At 43.1% G+C, this 15,306-nt stretch overlaps 1 protein-coding gene across 4 annotated transcripts; it reads left to right on the top strand.

Moving 5' to 3' along the window:
* Window positions 1–4,140: 4,140 nt before the first annotated feature.
* On the top strand, window positions 4,141–15,095 carry LOC130111373 (tropomyosin alpha-1 chain-like). 4 transcript variants are annotated; one of them, XM_056278545.1, is made up of 10 exons: window positions 4,141–4,299; window positions 5,096–5,221; window positions 7,380–7,513; window positions 8,132–8,249; window positions 8,662–8,732; window positions 9,362–9,437; window positions 9,578–9,640; window positions 10,024–10,093; window positions 10,865–10,943; window positions 11,396–11,626. In XM_056278545.1, exons 1-10 carry the CDS (start codon window positions 4,186–4,188, stop codon window positions 11,397–11,399), a joined length of 855 nt encoding a protein of 284 aa, XP_056134520.1. In that variant the 5' UTR covers window positions 4,141–4,185; the 3' UTR covers window positions 11,400–11,626. The 4 variants fall into 4 exon arrangements, with proteins under 4 accessions (XP_056134520.1, XP_056134519.1, XP_056134521.1 ...); XM_056278544.1 differs by lacking the exons at window positions 10,865–10,943; window positions 11,396–11,626 and adding an exon at window positions 14,425–15,095; XM_056278546.1 differs by lacking the exons at window positions 4,141–4,299; window positions 5,096–5,221; window positions 10,865–10,943; window positions 11,396–11,626 and adding exons at window positions 6,244–6,520; window positions 14,425–15,095.
* The last annotated feature ends 211 nt before the right edge of the window (window positions 15,096–15,306 follow it).

Here is a 15,306-nt window from a genome sequence, read left to right as displayed (position 1 = left end):
CAAAATATTTTGTTAACCCCACCCATTTAGACGATCCTTTTTCTCTGCACAGATCAGGAAATGAAAACAAAAAACATGATGGTGGTGATTATTTTTTTGATATTTTCCTCACAAATAAAGATAATGTTAACTAACCAAGGCATCAGTTAACATAATGTAGCCCTGCCTTTATGCTCCAGAGCTCTTGGGGTAATTTCTAAGTCTTTATGCTCTCAGGAAGAGATACATCTCTGGGGCTTCATCTGCTGTGGTGGGTGAGTAAGGAGTTCTCTGCCATTGTAAGGCAACACAAGCTGAATACTGTTTCATCGGAAGGATAAGGTCCTCTCTGTTGGCATTCTTGTTTACAAGCCCCCGCTGCTTCCTGAGAGACCTCCTTCAGGTGATCTTGTCCTCCAAATAGACGAGGGATGGTGTGCATGAGAACTGGACGTCCACTTGGAGCTACTGCATTTCTGCTCTTGCGGATAATGTGGGTATTCCACAAATGTGCAACTTGCTGCATGCAGCTCTTCCTGTAGAGAGACAAATACCAGTGAGAACAAAGATTAATGTAACGCTTCCTTTTCTGAGTCAATATAATACATGCACACATATGCTCTTATGGACAAAGGGGGTGAGTGGATGGTGGGGGAAGGGGCCTTGTTTTTGTCCCACAGGCAAAATGTTTAAATCAGGAATAAAAATATTTATAAATACCAATAAAAATATCACAAACACACACACACACACATGTGCGCACACACACATTGGGACAGAATGAGATATAGGAACATAGACCTACTAACATATCTCAATGATGTTCAGACAAGTAAACAATACAAGCTGCTTGTCCAAGAAGTCTCCAGAGAAGCAGTCATTGTCTTTCACATCCTGGAAATGATTCATCCAGTATTGGGCATGATGTGTTCTCAAAAAGCCCCACCAGCTTTCGATCTGCTGCTTGTGATTACTGGACCCAGCAATATAACAAAAACGGATGTGGCGATCCGTACTCCATCGTAAGAATTTCTGCATCTCTGCCATTGTGACATTTTCTGTTCCCAAATCTGCGTGAATTCTGGCAGCTGTCCCCATCCTCTTCTCAACTTCTGCTATGGAATAACCAGCGAGGATCTTGGGATTGCTGTTTGTTGTTGAATAGGCATGAAGCCATACCATGAGTCTTGAAAAGCCATCAATCGCACCATTTCCACCAAATGGCTTTAGTTTGTCGTATCCGTCAACATGCCACAAAAAATTAGGCCCAGGGTTAACGTATATATGACGCAACAGGCGATTTCTCCGTCTTTGCTCAACACCACGGGGGTCTAGAAACTTTAACAAATGCCCCACTCTGTATTTTGGGTCACAGCATACCCAGCTTGGACGCAGCTGAGATGGTGTAGCTTGTATCCATGGAGCCGTCCATGCCCCTCCAACTGATCAGTGAGAAATGATGCTACCTCCAGAAGGTCAGACTCTTTCTTCCTTCTGTACAGCCCCATGCGTTTTAACAGCCTTCTCAGTGTACGCATACTTATCACAATATCATCCACCGTGCTCAATAACAGCAGAGTCTCGCCATGTCTCAACCCAAGCATGAAGTAGGACTCAGTCAAATCGTGTAAATGAGCCATTACGGAAGCGTAACATCCACCTCCTCCCGAGGCCAACGCGACACTGATTTTTTTTTTTTCTGGTTACATTCGGTGGAATAGAATTATTGTACTCTCATAACTTGGTTGGCCCCCTCGCTACCTCTTCGACTGTTCAGGCTATAGCTAACAATATGGCTGGAATACACTAGCGTGACTGGGAAGGTGTCAAAGAGGAGATTTTACTCCGTTGGTGTGAGGGACATGTACGTGCAAGACTGAGCAGGTGCTCTGCAAGCAATAAAGCACCTAAAAATACCTCCTTGGACAAACACAAGTGCAACAGAAAGGACGACTAGATAGGGAGGCTGTTTGAGAAACTCTTCTCTCGGGGGCATTGCCAACTAGAATGACCAGGTACCATCACTCATCCATGTTGCTCCTCAAGAAGGCCAAGAAGCCGGCTGATGCACAACCATTTTGTGTTGACCTAATTCATTTTAACGCTTCCTCGTGATGACACCCGTACAAGTAAACTTTGCCCATCTAGAAACACAACGGTGTATTTACATCTCTTTTTTATGGCCGTGTCATTATTAATGAGTATAACTGCGCCATCTGTAGAACGCGTAGAGCAGACTGCTTAACCACTCTGGACCACAGGTCCTCTGAGCTGTTGCTTCATGAGCGGTGACAGCTGCGGGCAACGCCGCGATGTTATGCCGTAATATGCACCCCTGCCGTGAACCGGACCCCCTTAATTTAGCCGTGCGAAATGCCACGTGAAATACTTCCAACTTGCTCAAAAGCATCCGTTTCATGTTATAAGTATAGCCGGGGTGTACTTCCACTGAATGCGATGTCGCGGAACAAGAAAGGTATTGTTTTGCGTTCGTTATTATCCTGTACGAATTACGTGTTTTAAGGAGTTTGTGTTGAGAAGAACATCCGTTATTCATAGCCGGTGTCATTCTCTTCTATTCATTCACAGAGCATTAAAACGTGAGCTAGCCCCCCCCAGCCCCCCCCCATTCGTCTGGCTGTGATATCAAGGCGAATTCCTTCACTTTTCGAACCGACTGACATCGTAATTCATAACGGATGATAACGAACACAAACCAACACCTTTCTTACTCCACGACACCGCATTCTATGACAATACACCCCAGCTGTAATTATAACATGAAATTGATTTTTTTTTACAAAGTTGAAAGTATTTCACGTGGCATTTAGGGGGGGGTGCATTTCCCGGCAGGGGTGCATTTTACGGCGCCCAGTGGGCGCTCGCTGAGGGGAGGAGAGGATTGTTGAAATGCCAACGTGTTTAAATCTTTCAGTCGGGCCCATCTGCGATAACTCCCGGGTCACTTATGAGCTCGCAGAGGAGTTAGACCAGCTTGATGATAAAGCTCTCGCAGAATCCGACGGCTCTCCAGGTGCTGAACAATGCCGCGGGGGTGGAGGGTTGACGACATGATCCTTGTACTCCTTATTGTCAAGTCGATTTTATTTGTTGTATAGGCCGATTGTGCTGGGAGACAGACAAAACGACCCCCCGAGAGTCTAACTTTTCAGAGGAGCTCACCCAATCAAAATGTATTGGCTCTATCTGACTGGATAAACCCCGGTGACATCTGTCTGATCTGATCCGTACGTCAGCATGGCATGAGCGCGAGCTATCTCACGCACTGGATCTCGGGAGGTTTATTTACGTGTAACTGTAGCGGAGGAGGACTCGGCGCTGGACCTGCGGGTATGATGGTGTAAATGAATAGACGTCTTACCTCATCTCCTTTGGCATACACAGCGTGCGAATTACACCAAGTCATGTGTGGGGTCGGGTGGGGTGGGATGGGGGGGTGAGGTTGGGGATGGGAGTTGGCTCTGTTTGCCATGAGAAATCCTCTCCAACACAGTGATCAAAAACCCGAAGGTCATTATGTGCTTCAATTCAATTTTTGGGGCACCCCTTATGATAAATGTTTGCTTCTTTATAGGGGCTCAAAGGTCATCCACATTTCGCACACCCGGAACGCCATATTTCCTTGGACCGTGTGTGTGTGTCGGGGGAGGGGGGGGAATTCACCGGTGTAGGTTTATAAAAGAACAAGGATTTCTTGATAACTGGAAGGATAAATCGCTTGATAATGTTTTATGAATTGAGAATGAAGTGCTAAGTTTGCCCACGCGCGGTGACAATGAGTTCATTATTATCCGGTGAGTCCCGAGCCTCTGCTTGATGCCTGTCTGTAAGGGCGTTAGAAATAGGAGCAGTGCGTGTTGATGGGATGGGTGGATGAGGGGAGAGGGGGGGGGGTTGCGTGTTTTGACGCCCATATGCCCCCCCCCCTTGTATAGTCATACACGCGGTCAAATGTCTTCCAAGAACGAATCAAAAAAGAGAAAGCCCGCATGGGCGAGCAGCTGGACTTTCCAAAAAAGCATTGGGCATCCAATGGGATTCTGTACATCCTAAAGTACATATTTGAGTCCCCACAGCCGGCGCCAGTTTGCACTCCAGCTTGGCCTCCAGTGTGGCGTAGACGCTCGAAGCTCCTTCTCCTTCTCGCTCAGTTCCGTTCCGTTCGTTCGTTCGCTTAAAGCAGCCATGGATGCCATCAAGAAGAAGATGCAGATGCTCAAACTGGACAAGGAGAATGCCTTGGACAGAGCAGAGCAGGCGGAGGGAGACAAGAAGGCAGCAGAGGACAGAAGCAAACAGGTGGGCGTCCGTCCCTAAGCGTCTGCCTTTACGCAGCGGTGCCATTTGGCACAGCGCATGAACCAAGTGCTGCACCTGGGCGGCTCTGATAGACAGGGCGTCCTCCCTCTCTTTACGGATTAGAAATATAATCGGAGGGGTGAGGGAATAATTCAGATTAAAATGCTTTGTCACACTCTTACTTGTTTTTTCTTCTTTCGGAGTCATATATACTATCCTTTATATTTGGACTCCGAAACTGTTCATTGGGTAAAAAGTAATACCGTTGGGATTTCACATCGTTTATTGTGAAATAATAATCTTCTCTTCTGTTAATGTTACATGCACCTTATGATGTGTGTTGCACAAATTTAGATTGGGACCAAATATTTCCATACCTCACCAAATAGTGAACTGCAGAAGCAGGGAAGCATGGCTTGGCTATAAAACGGAATGAGGCCAAGAACTTTAGCAACAAAATAAGCGAATAGTTATTACCATGGGATATTTTTAAGCTTGCGGTATACATTACTTGGCAATCCTTCCACTAAATTGCAAGTTAATGGTGTACTGTAAAGAATAGGCCTATGTAGCCTGGTTCACATATTCTGTGCTTAGAGTTTGAAAAACTCACTGTGTGTGAAAAAGAGACCCATACCTTACAGTATAGGCTGACTACTGCCCTGCATGAGTGTGCTTAACTTGGTGCTTTGTCTCTTCTCATGTCACTGAGTGCTCTCTGTTCTTACGTGCCCATGAGCACCGTCATGTCCCCATGGCGTCCATGACTCAATAAACACTGTTGTTCTTCCACCAGCTTGAAGATGACCTGGTGGCACTGCAGAAGAAACTGAAGGCAACTGAAGATGAGTTGGACAAGTACTCCGAGGCCCTTAAGGATGCCCAGGAGAAACTGGAGCTCGCTGAGAAGAAAGCCACAGATGTGAGTATATTGGGGGGGGGGGGGCGATCCGCAAACAGCTATAGGGATTTATTATTGAAGAACAGGCACGGGAAATAATGATGGTCTTGATCTTGGACCACTGTGTGTCAGTTCACAAAATATCACAACAGTCACAAAGCACGTGGTCGATAAGGTTAGGAAATTGTGTAAGGCACACGATGGACTACATAGGATAAGGGTATAGTTAGCTAAATTTGGCTTATGTGCTGTATAAGGTAACGTCACGTCTCACTGGCTTAGCGATGCGTTTCCACAGCCAATTGGGTGAAACTATAAGGGCCAGTGTAGAGTTTCAGTCAAGCGTTTTACAGACACTTTGAAATGTGTCCGGACAGTCACATGTCGGTTTCAACTGACACTTTGCCGTCGGTCATGCCAGATAAAATTATATGTTTTGCCTAAACTGAATTTTTAGGATTAGGCCAACCGATTGGTCCATAATGCTCATTTAGAGCCTAAGGGAACTACAGCATCAATAGTAATACCACTACTAATAAGAAACTACAACAATAGGCCTACGTCTATGACGACTACTACAAATAATAATAATAATAATGGTGATAAAAACATTTTTGTTGTCATATCAGTTATTCATAATATACAAAACAGGAGAAAAATACATTGTATACAAAGTAAGGGACAAGTTTCAACATTCACGTTTCACATTTGCACATGTTTATTAACATCGTTACTGCGAAGAGTGACTCACGAGCGAAGCAACAAATAAGCGTACTTTTGAGGACCAGGTGCAATGTGCTTCACCATTCTCACCAGTAGGGGACGACAGCCTTAATCGATCAATTATAACCACGTGGTTTATTGAATCACAAAACAAATGTGGAAAAAAATGCAAAATAAAATGCAATTCAAAGTACATGTAGAATGGCTGTTATTAGTGTTGTATGCTGTAAATGAGAGGGATTTTTTTTAGATGTATTTATTTATTATGTATGAACTCGGTGCGGCTACTTCCGGTGTCTGGTGGCACGTCCCATCCTCATCAGCGGTTGATTAAAGGCATTAAGGATCAAACGCGCTGCATCCCGGTCGCGAAGCTGCGAACAAGCGAGAGGAGAAAGAAGGAAAGAAGGGAATCAAAACGGAAGAGGTAGACGGCGAGCAGAACGCACGATAGAGAAGAAAGAGATGGCCAGCGGAACTTCACTGGAAGCTGTCAAGAAGAAAATCAAATCGCTGCAGGAGCAGGCCGACGCGGCAGAGGACCGGGCATCGAGTCTCCACCGAGAGCTGTCTCAAGAGAGGAGGGCGAGGGAATCCGTAAGCCCTCATTAATGATTTAAGGCAATTAGTCCTTAGGCTGCCGACAGTATTAGTGCAAATCTGGTCAAGAAGCTTGGCTGCTAGGCCCAGAATCGGCAATTGTAAATGGTTAGAATATGAACACGATAGATGTGAGATGTTTTTTTTTTTTTGTTAAATTTTTACCCCCCCCCCCCCGGGGGGTTTACTCTGATTGACGCGCCTCTATGCTGGTTTTGATGAATGGGCGCCACCCAACCAGGCGCGTCAGCGTCCCAAACGAACACACGGTGTAGATTACTGCGGTGTCATCATCACGATATACCTGCCCATCTACTACACTGCGTTGCTGAGGATGGGTCGACTCTAATGCCAAAATATCAGTTTTTCCCGAGCATCCTGAGTGAATTAAACGCCATTTAAAATACGAGTGATACGTTTGGCATTGATATTTGACCAAGAATGGGTTTTTTTCTCTCTCTCCCACATTTTCCATCAGTGCTTATATTATGATTATCTTCCAAGGGGTTTGAAATGAAAATATAGTCGTGGGCACATCCCAACCTCATTGGAGCTGGTACTGGATATGGGGGGGGGGGGGGGTATTGCAGGCATTATTTGCACACTGGATAAGGGCTCCCGTGTTTTTTCGACCAGTGTGGTGTTTTTGGTTGAAACATCACTTGATAAAACATCAGAGCCCATATTCAGACTTTCCCACTTGCTAAAGGAAAAACCCTCTGACGTCACCTTCTTTTTTCCAATACACATTTGCAGGCAGTTTAAAAAGGTATACAACATGTAAATGTACAGGTGGAAAGGTGTTGCCCTTAATTGCTCAGGTTAACTATGGTGTCTTTCTGGTGCGTTCCCCCAGGCTGAGGGTGATGTGGCTTCCCTGAACAGACGTATCCAGCTGGTTGAGGAGGAGTTGGATCGCGCTCAGGAGCGTCTGGCCACAGCTCTGACAAAGCTGGAGGAGGCTGAGAAGGCTGCTGATGAGAGTGAGAGGTGGGCACATAACTGCAAAAGAAATCCCAGTTGTGCTATACCCTCACCCCTAATTCTTTCAATTCAGCCCAAGCCATTTTGATGGGTACTTGCATTTGAAATGTTGTACAATGTTTTTTTTTTTCTCAGTATGGCTAACTGCTTAATGTATCGGCACTCCTAACCATGGGTTTTTGTGCCAATCTGTACCAACTTGTACACACAGGACCACTCACTGCCACTTATACAACAATCGCACACAATGATGCCGTCTATGTTACAATGCAAACGTGTCAAAGGACCAACTTGTCCTCATGATATTACTGTACACTTGTAAATGACAACACTATATTCCCCATGCAAGACAGCCATATGAACACCTTGGCAACAACACCATGTGTTTAGGGTATTTGCCTTTGTATTCCATATGAAGAGTGGTTTCCCTGCCCCCCTTCTCTAATCCTAATCCTTACCAGGGAATTTACAAGGCAGACTACTGATTTGAAGTCAGTCTTAAAAAGGGCCACTACTACTACCAGTACTACCACTAATCATATTGGGTGGCTGTGGTGATTGTTTGCCTGTAGAAGTTTCTTTGACTCATGTGCCCCCTCCCTCCATTTCCCCCCCTCTCTCCAGAGGCATGAAGGTCATTGAGAACAGGGCCATGAAGGATGAGGAGAAGATGGAGCTGCAAGAGATCCAGCTGAAGGAGGCCAAACACATCGCTGAGGAGGCAGACCGCAAATATGAAGAGGCGAGTTCCTCAGCTGTTACTCACACTTTGTGCAATGATGCCGATAGGAGTCACTGAAGATCACCTGTTTTTCAAAAGTAGACCGTCTGGGGTCACCTCTGATTCATTCTGAAGTTGAAGTTGCAGCTCCCATATTAATATTACACCCCTTTTGGGGAGCGTTAGGTGTGATCTTCACAGGGGTGCAAACTGGCAAGTGTGAAAAGTAACACAATTGTGTTAATGTGCATGTGGCCTCAGGTTTTTTTGTTTATATTTGGTGATGAGCCCTCTTAGAGCCATGAGTTGTCTTTTAGGCTCAAGTGAACAATATTATAGTCCAAACACCCATATATAATGTGGAATGATATAAATGTTGTGTCTGATCATGTATTGATGTAGCGCTTGTGTGGGTCCTTGTGCTGTCTCTCAGGTTGCCCGTAAGCTGGTGATCATTGAGAGTGATCTGGAACGTACAGAGGAGCGCGCTGAGTTGTCTGAGGGGTAAGACATTTCCTGTGCCGAGTCATTCCTTCCTTTCCCTTGCTGTTGTTTCTCCAAGTCAATACCACAAAGGTGCTTGTGTGCCATTTTACTTGAATCTTGACCTTTTGGTCAGTGACATTAATGGACACAACAAATCAAAATGCGCAAGAAAATAGAAATAGGAGGTAGCAAATGCCCAGCATAGTCCCAGCCATTTTCAAATGCTTTTGGTAGGTGTCGGTTTGTGGTGATCACTGTGTAGTTCTCTGAAGACTGAGTACAAACCAAGTCTCACTCAACTAGCTGGTTCCTGTGTTTTTTGAATGCACAAATCTGGGGAGGGAGAAGGTTGTGTGAGTGTTGTACGGTTTCAATCACTACCACTCTGCAACTGCTCCTGATATTTACTAGTCATTTTTAGGAAAGCCAAAATATTAAACACTTTGTAAATTAATGTCACTTTGGTAACTTGTGTATTGTGGAACTTCCGCAAATTTCAGGATGTATAAGATGGTTAAAATACACAGTGGCAAGCATTTTACTGACAGTTTCAACAAACCCTCATGAAATTGTCTCCTGTCACTGTTTTTCCATCCCTGATCTTGTCACCTGCCAATATTCCCATTCAACTCCATCTAAAACACCAGCAAATGCTCTGAGCTTGAGGAGGAGCTGAAAACCGTGACCAACAACCTCAAGTCTCTTGAGGCCCAAGCAGAGAAGGTGGGGGATGTCTGACTGAAATAAAATGAAATTTGTTAATCGAACAGCAAAGGTTGTTTTTTTTTGCATTAAAACCATCTTTCATGCATTTACTGTCAATAGTGACCATTGTCTAACATGGGATTTTCATGTGATTACAGTATTCACAGAAGGAGGACAAATATGAGGAGGAGATCAAAGTCCTGACCGATAAATTGAAGGAGGTGAGTTCATTCAAGAAGTGTTCATAAATCACCCCTGGTACACCGATATTTTAAAAAAAAAAGCTTGTATGTAATTTTATTGTCTTTTGCACATCTTTAATTCTAGCTTTCTTTGAATTGGAGGGATTGATAAATGTGAACTTGTCATTTGAACCAAGTATAATAAGAAAAATGACTTACAAGGGCCCTTAATCATAGCTGTTATTGTTCACAGAACTTCGTAGCTTTTTAAATTTCTACAGATGTATTTAATATTTTTGCGTTTTGGGATATTAGGTAGCCTAGGCTGGAAAGGAATCTTGGGGCCAAAAATCCCTTTTAAATGTTAGGTCTCTTTAATATAATGATGGAAAACACTTGTTTTCTCTGTTTTTCCTCCTCAGGCTGAGACACGTGCTGAGTTTGCTGAGAGATCAGTCGCCAAGCTTGAAAAGACCATCGATGACCTGGAGGGTAAGAGTCTTTTTCACTTGCTTTTTTACAAAGACACTAGTTTTAAGCATTGTAGGTCTAAGACCGGTGGTTACTCTTCATATATTTGGAATGCAATTTAAGGTGCATAGCAACTGCTACTTTAGAATAAGACTTTTCTTATGTGCAAAAATAAAAACACTATCAGGCCAACTAGGTGCTTGCATCTCAGTTCTCATCTTAAATTTCTTCTTTTTACTATATTTCATGTGTTTACTGACAAAGGACAACAAATGGCCTGTTTTGTGACCAGTGCAGTATAATTTTATTTACCCAGTCAGCAGGGTGTTGAAATAGTCTCCAGGACAAATATCTACAGTTAGTTCTAGATGTTGGGGGGAGGGGGGGACTATCCAAGGGTAGTGTTCCACAGAGGCCTAATATATCATTAAAGTTGACAACAACATTTCTCACCCTGATGTGTGGCATTCTGGTGCAGTAACCGCACAAGGACAAACCGTCCCAAGGAGTAGTAAAGAGTCATGAAACGTGAACATGAAACACATGTGCGATTTCTTGGTGACTCCTTAGGAATTTCGCAGCACATCAGCAGCTGTTGCATGCGTCCTTCCTATTTCTGTCCTGTTGTTTTTCGGCCTCCGTGTTCTACTTTTTCCTTTTTGGAGTACAGTTATTGCATTCTTTTGTTTTTCATTTGGTTTCCTTTCTCCTCTTTGTTTTCACTGATTTTTCTCCTGCCACTCCTTTCACTCCCGCGCCACAATTCCTCACCTCCTCCGCTCATGTGAATAGATGAGCTGTATGCCCAGAAACTGAAGTACAAGGCCATCAGCGAGGAGCTCGACCACGCCCTCAACGACATGACTTCCATGTAATTTACCGCTTGCTTGTGTCTGCTGTGCCTTTTGCCCCTCAACCCTTATACTCACCATAGTGCCCCCCACCGCATGTCTGAATTCAGTGATTTCATTAGCGCTTAATCCATTTTAGGCGGCTTATTTTTATCATAAAATTTCCTACTTTTGTTGGTTAATGGTGTTTTGTAGCTGTTTACCTTCCTCAATCTAGAGCTCATAGAACTTATAAACGTTATTTTGTTGCAGCTTTTGTTTTTCTTTGAAATTTCCCATCACACAACCTGTTTAGGACGTACCCTCATTTCTGCATCAGTTTCTACCTTATTTTCTATTGCTTCCCTGCCTCCATTCTGCACTCCCTTTGGTTGTAATATTTTTCTTTCATTCTGCATTATTGTTTATCCTGTGTCCGCCCTTCCTTTCTCCTTCCAATATTTTTCTGTTTTCCCTTCTTTCCTCTTCACAGCTAAACCATTTACGCCCCTTCATCCCCGACGCCACCCGCTGGCTGAGCGGCATCATCTCACTCTCTCGTGCAGCGTTGCTCAACTTTTTGTTTCCTCTTGCCACTGCATCTCTGTCGGTCCATGCCACTGCTTCATGTTGGGCAATTGCTGCTGTCATCCATTAGCGCATCTCTTGTACAGAACTTTTAGCCTTTTTTTCGCTCTCTGTAAAATAAATTCTTCCACCTATGTCAGCCTTTCCCTTTCTCTTGTGACCTTTCATTTCTATTTGCCCCCCCCCCCATTTTGTCTGTCTTCTGTTTTAATTTATTTTGAGTAGCTTTTGAATAAACTCTAAAGCTCCTCTTTCACTTAATATGTTCCATCTTCTGTCGGAAAGAACCGGGTTTTTTGTGCATCAGTGGTACTAGGGTGCTGTAGCTATGATCTATAATCTGTCTTCAAAGTACGAAATCCCAAAATGGCTTCTTGCTCGGTTATCTTTTGGAATTCTGTTTGAAAGGGTGTCCGGGTGGCGTGGCGGTCTATTCCGTCACCTACCAACACGGGGATCACCAATTCGAATCCCTGCGTTACCTCCGGCTTAGTCGGGTGTCCCTACAGACACAGTTGTCCGTGTCTGCCTGTGGGAAGCTGGATGTAGGTATGTGTCCTGGTCGCTGCACTAGCGCCTCCTCTGGTCTGTCAGGGCGCCTGTTTGGGCAGGAGGGGGAACTGGGGGGAATAGCATGATCCTCCCACGCGCTATGTCCCCCTGGCGAAACTCTTCACTGTCAGGTGAAAAGAAGCAGCTGGCGACTCCACATGTATCGGTGGAGGCATGTGGTAGGGTGCAGCCCTCCCCGGATCGGCAGAGGGGGTGGAGCAGTGACTGGGATGGCTCGGAAGATTGGGATAATTAGCTAAGTACAATTGGGGAGAAATACAAAAGGAAAAAATAATTCTGTTTGAAATTTCTCATTATCTGATGGAATGAGCAGTCTTCTGCTTTAGTGGCCAGTTTATTCAACCATTTGAATTGGTTTGTAATTATAAGTGCTGTTTTCCATTACATTGCTTATGTCAATAGCGAGTTTAGCAGAGTAGCATACTTCCTACTCTTAGCCAGGAGGAGTGGTGGTGTCACAAAGAAATTTCAGGGGAAAAAAAATTCTCCAACGCAATCAATCTGATTTAGTGTCAAAAACATCTAGGAGGGATTGTGGGAACACTACCACATGAGTAGTATAAATCTGAGAAAAATTTCACTTTTGTTATTCTGTCACTTTTCAAAGTCCATAAATAGATAACCTGTGAGATTGGCTGCTCATGGATATGTAATGGCCACCACCATTGAGTTTATTTCAATGTAAATCCTCTGACAGACAAAAATTGGCACAAAGAACATGGAAAATAACATGTTGCAGCACTCCAGTTTTGTTGCGCAACAAGAAGACACAATTCTTCATGTAGTGGAGCTTATTTTGGTAATGCTTCATACTTTCTCTGACGTATCCCAAGAAGATGAAATTGTATGCCACAGTGAATTATTCCTTTAGTAATTAGGCTGATATAGTTTATTTTCATAAAGCAAACAGTTCACATCTGATCATGTTTTTGGTGGGGAAAATAACACTTGCTTGCTTCTGTACTAACATTCTCTTGTTCTCTTTCCCATCTCTCTTATCTGCTTACTGACTGTCAAGACCATCTATACAAGCAGCTTGAGAAAAACCGACTTCTGACCAATGAACTGAGAGTAGCCTTAAATGATGCGTAAACCACTATGAGCTCTTTTTATGCTTCCATCTTCATGCTGAAATACAAATGACCGCAGGGTTGTTGACTGTTTGACCTACAATATAGGCTACTGTACTGGTTAAAGTCTCCAAACAATTTAGCAAAGAAATAAAAAATACATGTTATGTACTGCATGCTCAAACTAAAAAAAAAAAGGGTTTCAATGACTCAGGCTACAAAAAGATGAAGTATGTATTTAATGGAGTACCTGCTTTTTTGTCAGGGGTTGCATTATTTATATATATATAGTGTGTGTTTGACATTACCAGATTCAGTGTTTTTTCAGCCCTGCACGTGTCTTTGATCTGTATTGTAGTTGATAATACAGCCAACCAAAGACGAACTGGTCCCAATTAAATTGAGAATTGCCAGATGAACTTTCTTGTAATCAATCCTATTAGGTTGGGATCAAGTAATTATTAATGACAATATTTGACAGTTTATCAATTTTGGTCATTATTGAAAACGAAATTTCGTGAGATTTAAATATTTTATATGTATATGTTTCATTTGTCAACAATATATAAAATCACAATAGATAGGGCATATAGTAGAGGAAATCTAGACCTACAGATTCAGCCCAAACCTCCTGACAAACTAAAAGCAGAGGAAGCATTAGAGAGAACTCAGTGTATTTTGTTGGCTTCTGTTGAAGGGGGCGGGGGGTGCATTGGTGAGTAGTGAAATGCGAGAAAGTGTAGAGGTACTGGGGCTGTGAATTCGAGGATGGGGGCTTCAGATGAGTACGTCATGAACCCTTTGAACCTACATTCAGTTATCTGGTCACTAGTGGTTTGAAGTGGGTCCGTCGATTCAAGAGCCAGTGTGATACAAAGCTCCAGTTGTAGACACTGATACAGCTAGGCCAGTTCTTTGGTTGACTTGAACCAAACTGATGGTCTCAACTACAGCTCTTGATATAGCTTAGGTCACCTGATTTGGTAAGGTGATCAGATTCTCTGCGTACGAAATGAATTGTTAAATGGAATGATTTGTAGCCTAATTATTGTGACATTGGTTTAGAGTGTATAGTAGGGTTAAAATGTATGCATACCAAATGAATAATGACTTGCACAAAGTCCACACTTGCCGTTGTCCTTGTATACTGTGCATTCAATCTCAAATCACTTATGGTTTGTGATTTGTTTTACTGTACACTGCTAAAGCTTTGTCTGTCCATGAGTCTATACTACTTGTTGTTGCCTGTTTTTTTTTTTAATGGTCCTAACTGACAGTGCTATATTAACAGATAAGCTGTCACTTGCTAAAGGAGAGAACCTGAGAATAAAGCAGATGCTGGATCAGACTCTTACGGAGATGTGCAATATATGACACCGCCTTGACCATCTCCCCACTCTGCCTTATACCTACATTGGAGTTGTATGGCTTTCTCCTTTCTACGGCTACAATAGACATGAAGCCTTGCATTTGTGCAACTCCACTGACCTCTCCAACTGGAAAGGACAATCTGTACGAGGTAGCACAAACTTGGCTTTGAATTAGCTAATTTTTACTGTTTTGTCTATACACTGTAATAAAAAGGGGTAATTGAAATTCACTGTTTAAGTTGAAATTTGTCTTAGCAGAATTTGCACTTTATGGGAAAATGCACTGCACATGAACATGAACATGTTAAATCAAGCCATAACTTAAATCAATGTTTAAGTAAATTGACTTTGTTTGTACTTTTGTAATTTGTTTGTCATGTGAAATGTCTGTTCTTGTTTATCATGTATCCAGAGTTTCAGTTGTACACGTGGAGGAAGAAACATAGCATATAGTATTTGTATTGATGTTTGTAATATTTTGTTTGGGCAGCAAGCTCGATCAAAGATCTTGTGGCGCAGTGAATTCAGTTTTTCTTCGTTCTTTTAGACGTTGTAGAATCAAGTTGTTCGGTTGTCACACTTTCCGTTTATCTCGCGAATGTAATAAAATCTAAATAAATGGTTAAATCATTAATTGCATACGCTTGTTTCTTATAGTGGCCATCGTTAAACACAGTGCATGCAGTTTGTGTGAAGAAATGTGCTGAGGTTTTCACGCGCCCCAGAGCATCACAGATTGGATACTGGTGTAAACTACTAATAAGACACATTAGTCCCTAGTTAACGGGTCTGACCCTTAAGCC

This window comes from Lampris incognitus, chromosome 4 (assembly GCF_029633865.1).
Source record: "Lampris incognitus isolate fLamInc1 chromosome 4, fLamInc1.hap2, whole genome shotgun sequence".
Lineage (NCBI taxonomy): Eukaryota > Metazoa > Chordata > Actinopteri > Lampriformes > Lampridae > Lampris > Lampris incognitus.
This window is presented reverse-complemented; position numbering and strand designations above follow the sequence as displayed.

Bases quoted from the DNA above. Each gene is read 5' to 3' on its own strand.
- LOC130111373 (XM_056278544.1), top strand. From the start codon at position 4,186: ATGGATGCCATCAAGAAGAAGATGCAGATGCTCAAACTGGACAAGGAG. The intron at 8,250-8,661 runs GCGAGTTCCTCA...GCTGTCTCTCAG, and splicing joins CAGACCGCAAATATGAAGAG to GTTGCCCGTAAGCTGGTGAT. The intron at 9,641-10,023 runs GTGAGTTCATTC...TTTCCTCCTCAG, and splicing joins TGACCGATAAATTGAAGGAG to GCTGAGACACGTGCTGAGTT.